Source organism: Mauremys reevesii, linkage group 2, assembly GCF_016161935.1.
Source record: "Mauremys reevesii isolate NIE-2019 linkage group 2, ASM1616193v1, whole genome shotgun sequence".
Taxonomy (NCBI): Eukaryota; Metazoa; Chordata; order Testudines; family Geoemydidae; genus Mauremys; species Mauremys reevesii.
Window position 1 is genome coordinate 237,607,033 of NC_052624.1, and position 18,513 is coordinate 237,625,545.

The following is an 18,513-nucleotide window of genomic DNA, read 5'->3' on the forward strand; positions in this document are numbered from 1 at the left end:
AACCCAAAATGCATCATGTTAATAGAATTAAAGTATGGACAAAGGAAATAAAAGAAAAGAAAGACCTAAAAGAAAATTAGCATATATAGAAGAAGAAGAGTGATGGGGCTCTGCCTGGGGAGAGGATCCACAGGGAATGGAATTAACTCCAATGGTGGGTCCTTGCAACAAGGGGCTAGGTGCTGAGAGAGGGAACCCTGGGCCTGGTGTTCCAGAGGGGGAACAGAGCTGCCTGAATGAGAACTGGCTGTGCGAATGGAGCTGGCTGGGATTTGGAAGCTGCAAGAAGCAGGATTACCAGATTCCCCTGAGAGGGGAGGCTGTGAAATCCTAGGATAAAGGGTGAGCTGAGGAACTGTGTTATGTGTTTATGTTTGGACAAATAAATCTATTGAAAGGACAATGGGAATAGCGGTGAGTGCTTGTTAAGATGGGGAGAGGCCTGGCTGTGTCACATCCACACATTAAAATCAGTTTTCTCAATTCTTTGTACAGGAAAAAGATGTGTGTGAGGTGAGGGGAGGGGACACAGAGGCAGCACAGGTGGCTTTTAGCTAATTTTGTATTCTGTCTTTACATGGGACCTTCCCATCCCCTGGCATGAGTGAGAGCATCCTCAGGACAGCTCTAATTTATGTTCTGGCTGCAGTGGCCCCAATACTGCCTACTATGGGTCATCTACATGCCAAGAATAAGTGGAACACCACAAGCTGTGGTCATGCCCAGTCACTTGCCTTTCTCAACCCTGGCACAATCCTATGGCAGGGAATGGCAGGGAGGACAGAGGAGGGCATTGATGGCAGTGATGTGCCTGCCCCTAGTGCCACAGGTATTCCTTGAGGGCACCAGAGAGTCCCACAGAGCCCAGAAAAAGTACAAGTGTTACAGAGCGGATAAGCAGGTTGGCATGGTAAGGAACATAAAGCCATTGAAATCAAAGGGAATCTTTCCACTGACTTCTGTGAACGCTGGATCTGGCCATTAGGGCTGAATAACAGACTAGTGCGTATATGCAAGTATCGAGAATGAGCTAAGGGTATTTGTGAATGAGCCAAGTTCCTGACTGTGTGGCCCATGGGATGGGGAAAGAGCAAATAAACTTGCTTGTCTGGCTGTAAGCACAGGTCGAAGTGTAGACCAAAATGTATTGATGTAGTTCATTGAGACTATCATGGTGTATGTCTCAACAGCACCTGTTCCATTTAAGAAGCATAGAAGTGGAGAAAAACTAATTTTCTGTGGAAAAAATATGTTTCTATAAAGGTTCTTGAGGTTTCAGAACCCCACAAGTTTCTCCTGATTCTCCCAGCATTACTTTAAGGACACTAGCGTTATAAAATGCTTCTTCATGGCACTGATTGAATGTAGCACCTGCTCAGAGGTGAAAGTAAGCTGGTACAGTACGGGATACCGGCAAGAGCCAGTACACCGTGCCAGACCAGACCAGACCAGACCGGCTTCCCCAGTCTGGCGATTTAACGGGCCTGGGGCTCCCTGCAACATCAGGCACCACAGGCCCTTTAAATCGCCTTCCCAGCCCCGCTGCCGGAGCCCTGGGGTAGCAGCGGCAGGCTCCAGAGGTGATTTAAATGGCCCGGGGCTCCCTGCAGCGGCCAGAGCCCTGGGTCCTTTAAAGCACCGCCTGAGCCCCGCTGCCTGAGCCCCGGGGTAGCAGTGGCAGGGCTCTGATGGCAATTTAAAGGGCCTGGAGCTCCCCTGGGGTAGCTGCAGCCGGAGCCCCAGGGCCTTTAAATCTTGATTTAAAGGTTCCACCTCTTCTGGTTGAGGCCACACCCCCACTCAGGACTCCGGCGTACCGGTAAGTCCTTTAAGATACTTTCACCCCTGCAACTGCTCCAGCTGTCTCTGCTTTCTTCACTATCAGCTAAGTTGCACTTTTCCTGTTCTGGAAAAATCCCAGCTCCCAGGACAGTTTAAAAATGACTGTTGTGTAGAGTGAACATGCCAAATACCGAGTTCATAAAAGTAGTAACATTTATTCAGGAGCTAAAGACCTAAAGCCACAATTACCATGGCCCCAAATTGCTGGGGGAAATGAAACCCAAAAACACTAGGCAGACGGGGCAGAGTGTGAGGGGTTAGCCAGATACCAGTGAAAGGGATAAAACAAGGAAAGACAAATAAATCCATAAAGAATTAATGGCAGACAGTGAACACAAGGTATGTGTTTCTGAGTGGATGGCAAATGTCCAGGGACCACTAGAGTTTATGATTTGATAGGGAATCTTTAAGACTATAACTTTAAAAAGTTTAGATGATTCAGGACCATCAGGCTGTGCACACTAGGCCTGATGGTACGTCCATTGAAGTCCATGGAAAGTCTTCCAGTGACCTTTGAATTGGGCCCAGTAATAGCCTATATAACCACATAATATTGTTACCTTTGTCCTCCTTTCCCCCTTTTGTCCTGTTTTATATTACTCTCATTTGTTGCATCTTGGCTTTATTTAGAATGTAATGGAACATTTGAGTCACCTTCCTGGAGAAGGATGTGTGACGAAAGAGCCCAGAGAATTTTCATTTCCGATCTGTATGGTCAGCACGATGTCAATGTGTCTGCTGACTAGCTCTGAACTGTTCACAAGAGCTGATCTTGCTTATTTAAGCACTAGGTGAAGTGTTAAGTGACTAGGTTAGTATTAAGAGGCATGCACTTCGGTTGCTGTCATTAACTGTAGGAAATAGTTAAATGGAAACTCTGCAACCTTGGCTACTTTCATGTTCATCATGTTCCAAACAGTAAAATCATCATAGGTCTAGTTTAATACAGCAGAGATTAGAGATGGGGCTTAACTGAAACCACCTGGAACTTTGGAAAAGTTTGAATCTAGAGCTGGGTCAGGATTTGACTTTAGTAGTTTAGGCTCCTCTGTAATTTTATGTATTTATAGCATTATTACTATTTACTTATTGTATTTCAGTAGTACCTAGCGATGCATAAACAGGGGAATCTCAAGTAAGAGTAGAGAGGTTATTTTACTTCTGCATTTGGCACTGGCGCAACTGCTTCTGGAATACTGTATCCAGTTCTGGTGCCTACAATTCAAGAAGGAAGTTGATAAATTGGAGAAGGTTCCAAGAAGAAACACAAGAATGATTAAAGGATTGAAAAACATGCTTTATAGTGATGGACTCAAGGAACTCAATTTATTCATCTTAACAAAAAGACAGTTAAAGGGTGACTTGGTTACTGTCCATAAGTACCTACATGGGGAACATATATTTCATAATGGGCTCTTCAATGTAGCAGAGAAAGATATAACATGATCCATTACTGGAAGCTGAACCTTGACAATTCAGACTGGAAATCAGGTGTAAATTTTTAACAGTGAGGGTAATTAACCTTTAGAACAGTTTACCAGGGGTCATCGTGGATTCTCCATAACTGGCAATTTTAAAATCAAGATTGGGCATTTTTTCTAAAATATATTCTCTAGAAATTATTTTGAGGAAATTCTATAGCCTGTGTTATACAGGAGGTAAGATTAGGTGATCACAATGGCCCCTTCTGGCCTTTGAATCTATTAAAGATGTAATTTCCAGCTCAGGTAGACATATCCTTGCTAGCTCTGATTGAGCTAGTGCACTAAAAACAGAAGTGTAGCCTTGGTGGTGCGAGTGGTGGGACATGCTAGCCACTCCGAGTACAATCTCATCTGAGACTGCAGGTATGGAGTTGGGTGGCCAACCCTTCCCGCTGCTTATACTGCCTGGCTACACTGCTACTGTTAGCACACTAGCTTGATCAGAGCTAGCCCAGGTATGTCTACCCAAGCTAGAAATTGAACCTTCCAGCTCCAGTGTAATCATATCCTCAGTGTACATGTATATGACAGCCACACTTCTTTTTTAACTACAATTCATATCTTTACAGTCAACTCCAGAAATTGGCTGTAGTACATATGTTTCCCCTACCCCTAAAACTGGCTGAACCATTAAAACAAGCCTCACTTAACATTTCCCCTCCCCAACAGTTTCAGAGTACTGACCACTTAAATGATATCGATATTAGCAATGTCGATCTATGGTCCTACATACTGATTACTTTAACACATTGTTCTCTTAGAAATGTGGAAAGTCTTGGTATTAAATATGTATAACTGCATTCTCCTGTGTATTAAAATCAGTGGTATCTCTTCTATATTGAGTGTGTCCTAATGCCACATGGCAGACTGAAGATTCCCGATCTGGACAGAAAGCATGGTGTAGTAAGAAGGTGGCTACATGGAAATGTTTAGTGCTCTCCATGAACACAGGCCTTATGTTAAGCACAATCTGCCTCCCTTCTGCCCCTGCATTGGACCCTGTTCTAGTGCAAGGATGAGTCTCTCTCTATATCTGCTTCAGGTCATAAGTGTTCATACTTCACTTTCACAAATGTTAAGGCTGGAACTTGTTCATACTGAAGACAAAGACAAAATTCCCATTGACTCATCTAAGGGAATCAGGATAGGAGCCCTATAATTATACATAACTCTTAGAGAGCAATTTTTGTCCATATACCTCACAGCATTTTACAAAGGAGGAAAATATCATTATCCCCACTTTACAGATGGGGAAATCAAGACCAAGACTTGAAATGATATAGTCAAGGTCATACAGCTGGCCAGCATAAGATTCACGCCAGTACTGTGCTGTGTATCAAGCCAAAGTAAACACTTATTTCTATCACATCAGTTCTAGCCAAGCAGGAAAAGGCATGGAGTGCAGTGTGAACTTCCCACATAGCTAGGCCATGGCACAGGGGCTAGTCTGATTAACGAGTCAATAGATACTGCTGGATGTGCTCAGTTTGAATGACCTGGCATCACAAAGTGGAAGAACTAAAGGAGAGAAGTATTGACCAGCCAAATACGCAGCTCAATTAAATATAGTTTTGTTATGTAAGTTACAAACATGACTGCCAATGGGATTTAGACTGCTAAGTACCTAAATCCCTTTAGAAAGGCATTGCAGCACTGAGCACAACAGTGCCTAAATAACTTTAAAAATCTGGGCCCTGGTGACATATTCTACCCCTGGTTATACTGGTATAAACCTCCAATGAAACTTCATAGGGTGTAAACTGATTGTAGAATGTGACCACCCAGTTCAGGATATTGCATTTTCTTTGTACATCTCACATTCTAGTCAATGTGAGCTCTATGTGCATATTTAAGAACAGGTTTTGATGCTACCTTCCTGCTCTGCTTTCATTTAAGCTAGTTCCTGCAAGTGAAGCACAATACGCTTAACTCTAAGTCAAGTCAGATAAGTGAAAAGGAAGAGTTGGTGTTCAAATGATCTTCAAAATATATGTGCAGTTAAAGTCTGAAAGTCTTCTCTTCTAGGGCTCGATCCTTCAAGGTGCAAAGCAGAATGTGCATTTAAGCACAGGCTTAACATTATTCATGTGAGTAATTTCATTGAAGTCACAGGGATCACTTTTGCCTAATATTAAGCACATGCTTAAGTCCTTTGTTGGATCTGAGCCCGAATGCTCACCACCTTCAAAGGTTGAGTGCATGTTGATCTAGGATTTCAAGAATGGATTCAAGACAGCACATTTCATTTCACAGTGAAAGAACCATTTGACATTAGAGAATCTATTCCTTTCCAGGTAGAAATACTGAATGAGACACATGCTTCTTTTTCTCCAGGAAGTCTTTTTGGGAATAAGAGCCAAGATGGCAAAAACACCGCATTTAAAGGTATAAACTATGTGGGTTCAGATTAGAATTTCAGAATGAAGTAATAATGTGGTAATACTGATGTACTGCAATTTCTTCTGTAAACACAGCCACTATACATTGTATGGAGAGCCTTATGAGTTTTGTAGGGTAAGGATAATATCCTTATGTGTACTGTTCAATAGTAAAACCATTTGAGAAACTGTAATATCAAAGCCACAAAATAAGGATTATTCCAGATAGGATGCTTTCAGTAAAAATGTCTTAACACCTCCAAAGAAAGATAGTGCTTTGCAGTCTGTACTGTACCATTTCAAATAGAAATAGTCTTGTTCGTCCATACATCAAGGAAAGTAGGTTCATATCTTCTATGCTGTACATCAACCCTAAGGAAAGGCATGCAATTCCCAATAAAGGAAATCAAAACAATTCTACAACACAGACAAAAGCTACATTTCACATGTCGGGAAGCTTTTATTTAATCACCACCATACTTTGGATTAGTTACACTACAGCTTTGAAATATCATTTGATAATTTAGTTGTTTTCCTGATAAAGGAAATAAGAAAAAAAGGTGCATAATAGGTAGGGCTTTGCTTGTTGAACTAAGCTGGGTTTCCAGAGCCAGTTCTAGTCCAGTGTAGAGATGGAATTTCCTCACACTCTCTCATAGATTCGAGTGCAGACAACACCTTTCATATCACATTCCTAAGATAAAAAAGAAGGGTTAATTGAAACTTCTGAATGACAGTGCATAAGCATCTAATCCAAAGGCCAATGAAGTCAATATAAATATTTCCTGTATGTTGTTATTTCATTAATTTATATGGATCCCCAAACAGCAACATTATTTTTTATCCTCCAAGTGGGAAAGGATTCTATTTCAACAGCATAAACTTTCAAAAGAGTGCTTAAAGAAAACCAGACTTCATAAAATTAGACATGATGTAATAGCTAGTCACAGATTTCAAATTTCTTTCAAGAACACATGTTGCCTTCAGGAGTATTATTGCAATGACACCAACATCAGCTCTGGTAAGCTTAATATAGAAGATCACATGACTGCTTTCATTTTAAAAAGAAGTCCCCACTTCCTTGTAGAGAGTTCAAAGTGTAACTCGATTGCAAACATGAACTGCCAATAGATAAATGAACTTTTCCTTGCAAGAACAGTGATGAACCACCTACAATTCATAAGTTGTAAATAAACTAAGGGACTTCCTAAGACTGGGGGAGGGGAAGACAGTATATAGCACTTTCTACCCCTTCCAGTTCCATCGTGCCCTTCTTATTAAAGGATTGGAAAACATGCCTTCTAGTGAGACTCAAGGAGCTCTATTTAGTTTATCAAAGAAAAGGTTAAGGGTGCTTTGATCAGAGTGTATAAGTACCTACATGGGGAACAGAAATTCAATAATAGCGGCTACAGACAAAGGTATAACAAGATCCAATGGCTGAAAGTTGAAACTAGATAAATTCAGAGTAGGAATAAGGCACACATTTTTAACAGCGTGGGGGCAATTAACTACTGGAACAACTTACCCAAAGGTTGTTGTGGATTCATCACCACTAGCAGATTTTTAAATCAAGACGATGTTTTTTCTAAAAGATCTGCTCTAGTTCTGTCTCAGCTGTTGGACTTGAAGCAAAAATTAATTCAGGGAAGTCCTCTGGCCTATGTTATGCAGGAGGTCAGAATAGATGTTCACAATGGTCCCCTCGAGCTCTAACATCTACAAATCTATGAATCAGTTTTACCTGTAACTTCACCCTAATGTAGAGGGGGTTTTGTGTGTGGAATATAATGTTTACTTCATTCCCACTTGCTTCCTAAAGTTATTTCTCCCCCGTACCCTCTCACTATTTCTATCATGAAATAATGTAATGAAACCAAAGAGAAGGTGAAAATTGACATTATAAATAAATTTAAACTATTAAACTGTGTCTAGTCACTTACCACCACCATTTTCCCATCCACCAATTTTCTCCTTATTGTGGTCTCTTTGCCATTCCACTTCTGCACTTGAACCAATGACCCTTTTTCTAAGGTTACGACACTCTGCAAAGACCCAAAGAATTTGTCAAAATGTGACTATTTTCTCAGAGCCTTGCATATTAAAGAGACAATTCACTTAACATTGAGCAAATTCCACATTCTCGACACATAGCCCACTCAGCAATGTTGGTTTCCGCACAACATTTGCTCCTCTTATGGTGCTTTGCAGATTTATGCTTTTAAGGATTAAAAAATCCTCCCATTTGTCATCCAGCAGATCAGAAACCCTCGGAAGGAAATCATTATACTCACCTTGGTTTTCCTGTCATCTGCTGTGGTTTCGTCAAACACTTGGCCCAATTTGAAGGAGATCTCTGTGTTTTTGAAGGTGCTTTCAGTTCTGATAGTTATCACATCCGCTTTCATTCTGATGATCACATTGGGCTTGGCCAGGCCACCTAGTTTCCTGGTGGCTAAGCCCACTCCTGAAAATCAGACATAAAAATACCTTCTGTGAAGGAAGAAATTCCTTATCACTTTACAGAGCATCAGAGCAATTTCCTTTTAAACAGATACCACAGTTTCTCTGTTTGGAATGTGACACTAATTCCTCAGATTCAGAGGCTGCATTTCATAGGCTGAGGCATTCCCAAATCCAGTGTATGTACAGTACATTTCTGTTTATCTGAATGGGCTGGGGGACTTCTGAAAGTTTTGGATAGCCGGGCACTGAGATAAACAGAAGTGCTATTTTGAGCTGCAGTTTTACTGATAGAGAAATATGGGGAATGAAGGGTGTAATGCTGATGTTTGCTTAATACTTTGTACTTTATAAAAAAGAGTAAAAAAAACAACTTTACTCAGTGTTATTTGAATCATTGTGGACATAACGTAATTCTGATTCATTCAAATTAAACATAATTTAATTTGTCTTTCCAAGCTGCTGTTGCTGCTGAAACTGGATTTGGTCTCAGTAACTGCAGGTAACCCCTCAGAACCACTGCAAAAATACAAAGTCATTGATTAGCACTAAGGCTATGTCTACACTACTGCCATAAGTGAACCTACACTACACTACAGCTACATGAATAACACAGTTGGAGTGGATGTACCTTAGGTCAAGTTACCGCGGGGTCTACACTGCAGGGGGTCGACAGGAGAAATTCTCTCATCGACTCACCTCACTCTTCTCATCAGGGGTAGAGTACAGGGGTCGACTGGAGCGTGATCTGCTGTCGATTTGGTGGGTCTTCATTAGACCCGCTAAATGGACCATTGGTGGATCAATCTCAGAGCGCCGATCCCAGCTGCAGTATCAAGGCTCTCAGAGGCTAATTTAGAAGTTATTATCAGGTGACTAATTCACATAGAGCTACTTGGGGACACACTTTGGATTCAGAAAACTAGGATTTTCAGATAAATCAAATTCAGATAACTGGAATTATACTGTATGTCTAGTTAGAAACCAGAATATAGTGACTACACATGAAGTATGTATTTTTAGGTAGGCAGGAACACAGGCAGCACCTATGTAGAGAATAGAGCTAGTGGCAAACATGGAAATTTTTTCTCAAAAATATGTTTGAAACATTTGCCCCTTGCTTTTTACTAGTCAAAGCATTTCAAATTTCAATTTTTTTTCAGCCAGCTACAGTAGAGAATCAAAGTATCTAGAATCTAGTGCATTTCTGTTTGTACTTCACAACACAAAATATACAAGAGATTAAGTGGGGTACTCTTAGTTAGTATTCTCTGCTACAGAAGGGTAGTTACAACACTTAAGTATCTCTGGAACATCTAAATATCAGTGAAACATAAACATGTCAAATAGAGAAAAATTCAAATACAAAAGTGAATGGGAGCAAAAAGTTACAAATACAACTGCCATCTACAAGGCTCCTTTTACAAGGTTTGCTATACCGGACAGCCCACATCCTGGTCAACTAGTTAGAGCAGTACTCTGAGATTTCTGTTCCTCCTTTTGCCTCTGACTTGCTGTATCTCAGTTTTTTAAATGTAAAAGGCTGATAATAATAGTTACCATCTTTGTAAATTCTATGATGTGCTAAATTCTATGAAAGGTACCAGATATAGTGAGATCAAAGTATTTGTAAAGTACAGCATTATTCACTGCAAATATTCAATGCTGAAATATTTTCTTAAGGCCTGGTATTGTCACAAAAATCTCCCTAGCAGAATTTATACCCAACATTGATTGTAGTTAGTCAATTGGAATTATTCTGCTACTCTCTTTAACCTTTAAAGTAAAGGGAATTAAAGTCTCAGCAACAGTAATGCTGAGACTGACCGCCAGTGCAATCATTACAAAATGATGAAGCCAGTATTAAACTAAAAAAAACAATGCCTAATTTGTTTCATTCCCAGCATTTCTCAGTTACAGATGGATTCATTCATGGATTTAGACCCCAGGGAGCTCAGTGTCAGGAGACAGCAGCACCATCACAAGTTGACAGAATACAGTAAGTGATTGTAAGTTCTAAGTTTAATAGTATATGCAAGAGGGACAAAAAATATGTTTTTTTCCATTTCTCATTGAATGGGAGTAAGAAATGCAGATTAGTTAGTTAGTAAATTTATTATAACAAACCAGAGATTCTCCTTTTCATTTTAAGATGCTGAAATTGGAAAAAAGAAAAGAAAAGAAAAGAACTATAACACAGCTATAACCAGAGTGAAGAGTTCCCAGGCCCGGAAAGAAGACATTTTCCAGGAGCAAATAGAAGAAGAGACATTTCCAAGCAAAGCTTATAAAAATAGCATTTCTCACCCAATTCTTTCATATAATCATCAAATTTTTCACTGGAGACAAGTTTCCAGGTTCCCACAAACCGGTTACACATTATATTGGCTTTGTGAGGCAGTATCCCTCAGGAGAAAGGCAATGATAGCAGCAGCTCTCAGTGGGTGGCAAAAGGACTGTGTGAGCTGTGCATGCCTCAATAGCTTCTTTATAAAGATGCCCTGAACTTGTAATTCTCAAGACTGACCAACCAGGAGAAACAACGTCAGGGGCAAGACAATGCACACCTTGTCCAAAGCCACTTGTGTTAGTACCAAGACTCAGGGTTGCGCCTGCCACTGCTTCCTCCACTGAATAAAGCAGAATAATCAGGAGGGCGTGGGGGCCAGCACATGAGGTTACTGTTGCAGTGCCAGGAGAACATTTCAGTGATGCTGCTATAAGGTCTGAGACAATCATGATGCCAAGCACGGCACCACCCCACTGTGAACATTAATGCTGCCTTCCTCCCAACACCAGCACATCTTCCACTGCCACCATCATCACTGCTATTGTCACCCTGGTGCCAGTGAATTAAGCTAAAGCCACACGGTGGGTCATCTCACAAGGATCTGAATGTTGGGGAGGCTTGGAATTACTTTGTCAAAGTTGCAGAAGCTAGCTGAAGCCTGCATGCCAAGTCAGGGGAAAAAAATCATAGGGAAGGGTTGCAGACCAAGCTGGATGAACAAGCATCTCAAATAGGGTTATTAAGAGAAAGTAGAAAGCCTGCAAGAAATGGAAGATGGGATGGATCAGTAGGGAAAGCTACCTCTTGCAGGTCAGTAAGCATAGGGAAAAAGTGAGAACTGCCAAAAGCCAGTGAGAGTTGGATCTTGCAAAGGAAATTAAAACCAATAGTAAAAGGTTCTTTAGACATATAAATAAAAAGAAAACAAGGAAAGAGAAATGGGATAGCTAAACACTGAGGATGGGGTGAAGATTAAAAATAATCTAGGTACAGCCCAACACCTAAACAAATACTTTGCCTCAGTTTTTAATGAGGGTAATGAGGCACTGGGGGCAGTGGCAGGGCAGCTAATGGGAACAGGTATATGGAAGTAGAAATTACCACCTCTGAAATGGAAGCCAAACTCAAATGAATGGGACCAAATCAGAGGACCTGAATAATCTCCATCCAATAGAACATAAAGGAACTGGCATGTGACATTGCAAGCCCAATAGCAAGGATTTTTAATGACTCAAACTCAGAGGTCATACTCTCTGACTGGAGAACTGCAAATATAGTACCTATATTTAAGAAAGGAGAAAAAAAAGTGATCTGCGAAACTACAGGCCCATTAGTTTGACCTCAGTTGTATGCAAGGTGTTAAAATAGATTTTAAAAGTGAGGATAGTTAAGGACATAGGGGTAATTGGGATACAATTCAACATGGTTTGCCAAAAGATAGATTGTGCCAGACCAACCTGATCTCTTTCTTTGAGAAGATAACTGATTTTCTAAATAAAGGAAATGTAGTAGATCTAATCTACCTGGATTTCAGTAAAGCATTTATACAGTTCCACATGGGAAATTGGAAAAGATGGGGATTAATACTAGAATCAAAAGTTGAGTAAGGAACTGGTTAAAGGGGAGAGTACATGGGTCATGCTCAAAAATTGAACTGTCAAGCTGCAGGGAAGTTACTAGTGTTGTTCCTCGAGAATTGTTCTCGGGACCAATCTTATTTAACATTTTTATTAATGACTTTGGCACAAAAAGTGGGGGGGTGCTAATAAAATTTGTGGATGACACAAAGTTGGGAGGTATTGTCAGTCCGGAGGAGAACTGAAATATCACACACGACCTTGAAAACTGGAATGGAAATGGCATGAAATTTAATAGTGCAAAATCATGCACTTAGGGGCTAACAAGGTTTTTTGATATAAGAGGGGATCCTATAAGTTGGAAATGACAGAGGTGGAGAAAGACCTGGGAGTACTGGTTGATCACAGGAAGACTATGAGCTGCCAATGTGATGCAGCCATGGAAAAGGCTAGTGCAATCCTAGGATGCATCCAGTGAGATATTTCCAGCAGAGATAAGGAAGTGTTATTACCATTATGCAAGGCACAGGTGAGACCTCATGTGGCATACTGTGTACAATTCTGGCCTCCCATGTTTAAAAAAAGATTAATTCAAATGAGAACAGGTACACAGAAGGGCTACTTAGATGATCAGAGGAATGGAGAATCTACCTTACAAGAGGAGACTTAAGGAGCTTGACTTGTTTACCCTAACAAGGAGATATGACTGCTGTCTATAAACACCAGAGAGGGAAAGAAATTTTTTAAGTTAAGGACAATGTTTGGTACAAGAACAAATGGATATAAACTGGCCATCAATAAGTTTAGGCTTGAAATTAGATGAAGGTTTTTAACCATCAGAGGAGTGAAGTTCTGGAACAGTCTTCAGGGGACCAGTGGAGACAAAAAAGCCTAACTGGTTTTAAGACTGAGCTTGATAAATTTATGGAGGGGAATGTATGAGGAGATTGCCTACAATGGCATATGGCCCATCTGTGACTGCTAATAGTAAATATCTCCACTGGGCACTAGGATGGGGAGGGCTCTGAGTTACCATGGAAAATTCTTCCCCAGCTATCTGGCTGTTGGGTCTCACCCATATGCACAGAGTCTAACTGATCACCATATTTCTGGTTGGGAAGCAATCTTCCCCCAGGTAAGATTGGTGGAGACCCTGGGTTTTTGGGGAGGGTTTTTGGGTTTTTTGCCTTCCTCAGCAGTGTGGGGCATGGGTCACTCGCTGGTTTGAACTAAAGTAAATGGTGGCTTCTCTGTAACTTGAAGCCTATAAATAAAGATTTGGGGACTTCAGTAACTCAACTAGAGATTATGGATTTATTACAGAAGTGGGTGGGTGAGGTTTTGTGGCCTGCAATGTGAAGGAGGTCAGATTAGATGATCATGATGGTCCCCTCTGGCCATGAGTCTATGAAACAGAGAAGAGCTGGAGGCAGAACACTCTGAACTTAAGTACTGAAGCACCTTTCTCTCATGAATCACCTTCAAAATGACATGTGTATTTGATCTTTTAAACATGTCTCTCTTTATTCTGCTCTGTCTTTTACCCTTCCACTTGGAGTTCTCATCACAAACTGTGAAATGCTCTTTTCATCACACTATTAAGAGAAAAGACAAAAAAAACCCTGCTGTTTTTCCTTCCCCCATGACCAGTGGACAGGTGGAGAAGAGAGGTGGTTCATGGTATAATGAATGGCAGAGATATGAACATGAGATGAGATCATTAAGTGGTGATTTGAGAACCCCTGTTTTAGAGTTCCATTATCCATTATAACTTAGAACTTATCAGTGTACTTGTATTTGCAGACATATAAAGTTCAGCTTCTAAAAAGGACCATTCATTTTATAACTACAGTGTTGCAGTTAGCAAACACATTTGAAAGGCAGGAGTATAGATTTTGGTATTTCTTTGAATTACAGCAAATTCTGGAACTCTGAAGTGAAAGTATTGTTGTGAGTTGGGTTAAACCTTGTTGTTATGGGTTGGGTGTATCCACTGCTTTTCTTTTAGGATAAATGTAAAGAAATGGCTGAAACAATTTCAGTAGCACCAAACAAAAGCACATGAAAAAGCTTGAGTAGGAAAAAAAAATGTGGCCCAAGAGTTTTCAAATGCTTGGACTAGGGTTTTGATTGGTGTATGTGTGTTTGGGGGTGAATGGGGCACAGACAGAGAGAAAGAGCATAAGCTCGGTAGACAAATATAGCAGAAGTACTGGTAATGAAGTCCTGACAAAAAGCTAAGAGAAAAAGCTTTTGGGGCACAGAATGCTGTCTGGAAAGGCAGGTTTGAAATAGTGAGCAAAGTAGCTGCTGTTTGATTCCTACTGAGTGCAGGAAACAGGATGTTACGTCTAATCTTTGTAAACAAACAAGATTGCATCAAAGAAAATAATTGGCTCTATCATCCATTTATCTTCCTATTGGAAACAACTTATAAGGCTCTGAACTTTGACCAGCAGCTTGGGTCAAAAGAAGTAACAGCATTTACATCACTTGTCTTTTACCCTTTATCTTCTGTCACAGGGTCCCATGTAGGCTCTCCCACTTTTGGGCCTGCACCCTGTGTTTTGGCTAGTATTATAAAGAGTCTTCCACACCCTTTTGTTGGATCACCCCAGTATCTTTATTTACAGTGCTTGTGCAGTTCCCAGATCCCCCAATAGTTAGCACCCCATAGACCCTCCCTAGGGTCTCCTGGCTCTTGAGACTTCCTTGTTAGCAAGGGGACAGAGCTACTACCTTCCTATCTCCTCCCAGGCTAGCCCCCTCACTGAGGTGTGCCCAGGGCTTTTATAGCCCTCTTCTGCTCCAGCCCAGCTGTCACTACTATGTTCCTCTGAGCCAGCCCTTGTTAGGGCTTGCAGCTGGGCTCCCTGCTGAATACCTGCATCTCTACACCTGGCCTCCTGGTCAGAGAGCAGGCTGCAGCCAGCATTTTGGCAGGGCTTTAAAGGGGGTTTTACCCCTACCCTGCCACACCTTCCCAAATGCTCCTTAGTTGGGAGGGAACTATGCTACCTGGAAAACATGAAATTCTTCTTCCTGAAATAGATGAATTCTGATCATATGATCTTTTTGCATGATTATAATGTACTCATACTTCTGGACTATATTAAGCACACTGGGTTCTCAGGCTTACACTGTAAGGATATGCAGAATATTGGGAATATAGATGGTGGGGTTGTGTCTCAGGTTATCATGATGGAAAGAAGAAACAGTATTTATATCCCCTCAAGCTTGAGTTTGGGGCTATCCAATATTGAGATGCCAAACGTGGGATCCAGGAGCAATGAAATGGGGATCATATCTGAGTGTGGAACTGATATGAAGAATGGTAGATAACCTGTTGTGGTCTCTGGGCCATCCCATGAGGGCAGGGGGAGGATTGGGCCTTACATTATTAAATGCAACTGTATATGTAAATAATCTACTTTTATTCCATCAGGTATCTCATAATATTGACAAAAGTAAGCTAGTCAAGTTAAGCTTCCATTACTACCAGTAAAGTTGGTTGGGAATGTTTTGATAAAAGTTTTTTGTTGCAAAATGCTGACTAGTCAAACCTGAAACTTTTCCATGAGAGGACCAGTTAGGTCCACCTTTCTAATCACTGGGGATGCAGGAGACATGGGAGAACCAGGTTCAGGTCCCTGCACTACCTGATTCGAGACAAGGATTTGAAACCAGGTCTTTTACAGCCCAGGTGAGTGCCCTAGCCACTAGGCTATTAGCTATTCTGAGGTAGAGCTCTCCTGTTGAAGCTGTTTTACTTTGTATAAATAATTAAATATTCATTATGGGCAAAAGAGAGACCGTATTTTCTGTTTTCTTAAGAGGAAAGCAGAGTGACTGGGGGTGTGGTGGGGAGGGGTTGCACCTCTGATAGCTGTGGACATTTTCAAAAAGTCTCTGTTTTATCCTGCTATGAAACTGGAATTTTTTTGAACTCCCAAAACTTCATGTAGGACAGGAAACCCATTTTCTGCCCTGCTCTATGGCACAGTTCTGTTCCCGGGGCTGCAGTGACTGAGGAATATCTGAAATACAGGAAAAGGAAAAGTGCCAAAAGCAGAACATTTTTAAACAAAGTATAAAGATGCCAACATGAGAGTAAATCCACAAAATGAAGACTGATGTTAATCTTAGCAGCTGTTGTCCGTATGACACGTTTTCCAAAGCACAGATCAATTTATCACATGTTTCAAAGAATAAACAAAGGCAGCCCCCTTACCCAAGAGGCTAGGACACTTTTTCTAAATCAGATTCTTCTGTTGTTTCACAAGGCTTCCTCATGTGAATTATACAAGGATCCTACTCTGGTTAGTCAACTGGAATTCTTCAGGTTTTTCCATTTAATGTTCTCATCCAAAGGGCAGCACTTTTACAAGGCAACTAGTTGTTGCTGTCATTGGGAGTTGAAAGTGATCAGCAACTCGTAGGATCAGGCCCTAAGACATGTTAGGAAAGAGGATTAAGGCTTGTCTAGCTGGAGTATTAGTCTGCACTAGAGGAGTGTGAATTCAAGTGTGCACTAGCATATACTGGCCCATGTGGAACCTGCAGGTGCACAAAACGTCCCCTAGTGTAGCCCCGTTTCAAACAGTATTAAGTTAATATGCACTAGAGAATGTTTATTGCACACCAGAAGGGTCCACACAGGCCAGTTAGTGCATCACACATTATTGTGCACTAGAATTTACACCCTCTAGCATGGACTAATGCATTGTGCAGGCTGTTAGTCAGAATACAGCAGCTATACTGCAGTACCAGTAACGTTAAGAACGAAAATGACAGTGCATTAATTATACAGACAAAAAGCCATTCTTAAGCTACTCAAACAGTGTCGATGTTGCTACTATCCATCCTTGTGCCCCTACGCAGAAACAGCAGCTCATTCAAAGGATTTATAGCCAAGAAAGAAGAATAGCAAGAAATACCAGCACCATCACAAGTGGAAATAGCATATCTTGAAGCCCAAACCATTTCTCCTAAGCAAATTAAAAAGAGACAAGGATTCTGAGCTCAGGTGAGTGGGGGAAAGATGGTGCTACATTTCCCTTTGTCAGATTAAGATCAGAATAAAATTCATTTACCTCAGTGAATTAGTAGCAGTAAACAATAGACCGCACAGGAGCCATGAATGAACAGTCCAGGAATAAAGTCTAGATGCAGATTCTCCTTTTCAAAGAGGATGTAATTAGAAAACTGAAAGAAAGCAAGTGCAGTTACAAATTTTACAAAAGAAAGAAAGAAGATCTGGACAAATATCATCCAGTTAATTTAATTTCATTTCCTCATGGAATAATGGAGAAAATAGTAAAAACAAAAAATCTTGGGTGAAACTCAGACCCCCACTGAAGTTTTGCTGTTTCAGTGGTGCCAGGATTGCACCCTAGAGAATAACAGTGCCATAAACAGCCAGAAGCATGCCTTTATTTGAAAAAAAAGTATTGCCAAGCAACTTGGATATTTTAAACAGAATAACAAAAATAGTGTGTGAAAGAGATAAAATGGAGGCAATATTTTAGTCAACCATTTAATACATTAGGCTTGATTCATATTTCACACCATTTTTGCACTGGTGTGAACTCTACTGACATGAATGGAATTACTTTAGATTTAAGTGAGATCAGAATGAGGCCCAATTTCTACATCAGTGCCTAATATTTTTAAGTGACTAATATTTTTAGAAGCCTTGATTTTTCAGTATCCAAAATAAAGGGGCTTTATTTTCAGAAAGTGCTGAGCATCTACATCTGAAACTCAGGCTCCTTTAAGTCACTCAGGCAGGACACCCAAAATCACTATGTTTTGAAAACTTAGGCCAAAGTGCCTAAATATTCACCATCAATTGTGTATGGGGAGTAGGGTGACCAGACAGCAAATGTGAAAAATCCGGACAGGGTGGGGGATAATAGGAGCCTATATAAGAAAAAGACCCAAAAATCGAGACTGTCCCTATAAAATCGGGACATCCGGTCACACTAATGGGGAGGAGCTGAATTAGGGAATTTCAGCAGAAAACTAACCCTGGTCTTCCTACTTTTGTCCCTCAATGACTTTTGCATGATATTTAAAGTCTGAGCCGGTATCTTGTCTGACTCAAAGAAATGGGTTTAGCCATACCACAGGAAACTAGGAAGTCAGAAAACTCTAGTGGGAGATCATCAGCAGTGACAGAGATGCAATGACAATCCAAACCAAGAGCACATTAAAAAATACTGAGATTTCCTTTGAACTGGGCCAATAGTTTGAAGAAACTACCGCATGTGACATTAAAATCAAGGTAAAAAATAGTTTCTGGATATTGGTGTAAATGGGTGGCTTTTTCTCAATGTCACTTATTAAGAAATCTGCAAATGATTAATGAGGCAAATGAAATAGTTGGAGAAAATGTCCTACCGGAACTCAAAGGTGCCTCATGTACTAGGTACATAGACCATGGGACTTGTTGAGAATTAGGTGAGCTGCTTCATTTT

General features: G+C 40.7%; 1 protein-coding gene and 1 long non-coding RNA gene across 3 annotated transcripts; one reads left to right on the plus strand and one right to left on the minus strand.

Annotated features, from left to right (window-relative positions):
• Positions 1–5,283: 5,283 nt before the first annotated feature.
• LOC120397627 lies at positions 5,284–17,192 on the plus strand. The gene is made up of 6 exons (XR_005593898.1): positions 5,284–5,413; positions 5,621–5,711; positions 8,627–8,669; positions 10,082–10,166; positions 10,320–11,267; positions 16,916–17,192. It is a non-coding gene; the product is annotated as an uncharacterized LOC120397627 (long non-coding RNA).
• On the minus strand, positions 6,145–17,242 carry LOC120397626 (myelin P2 protein). 2 transcript variants are annotated; one of them, XM_039523827.1, is made up of 5 exons: positions 17,128–17,242; positions 15,912–16,071; positions 7,999–8,171; positions 7,648–7,749; positions 6,145–6,398 (listed from the first exon to the last, which is right to left on the minus strand). In XM_039523827.1, exons 2-5 carry the CDS (start codon positions 15,928–15,930, stop codon positions 6,348–6,350), a joined length of 345 nt encoding a protein of 114 aa, XP_039379761.1. In that variant the 5' UTR covers positions 15,931–16,071; positions 17,128–17,242; the 3' UTR covers positions 6,145–6,347. The 2 variants fall into 2 exon arrangements, with proteins under 2 accessions (XP_039379761.1, XP_039379760.1); XM_039523826.1 differs by lacking the exons at positions 15,912–16,071; positions 17,128–17,242 and adding an exon at positions 10,475–10,611.
• Positions 17,243–18,513: the final 1,271 nt, after the last annotated feature.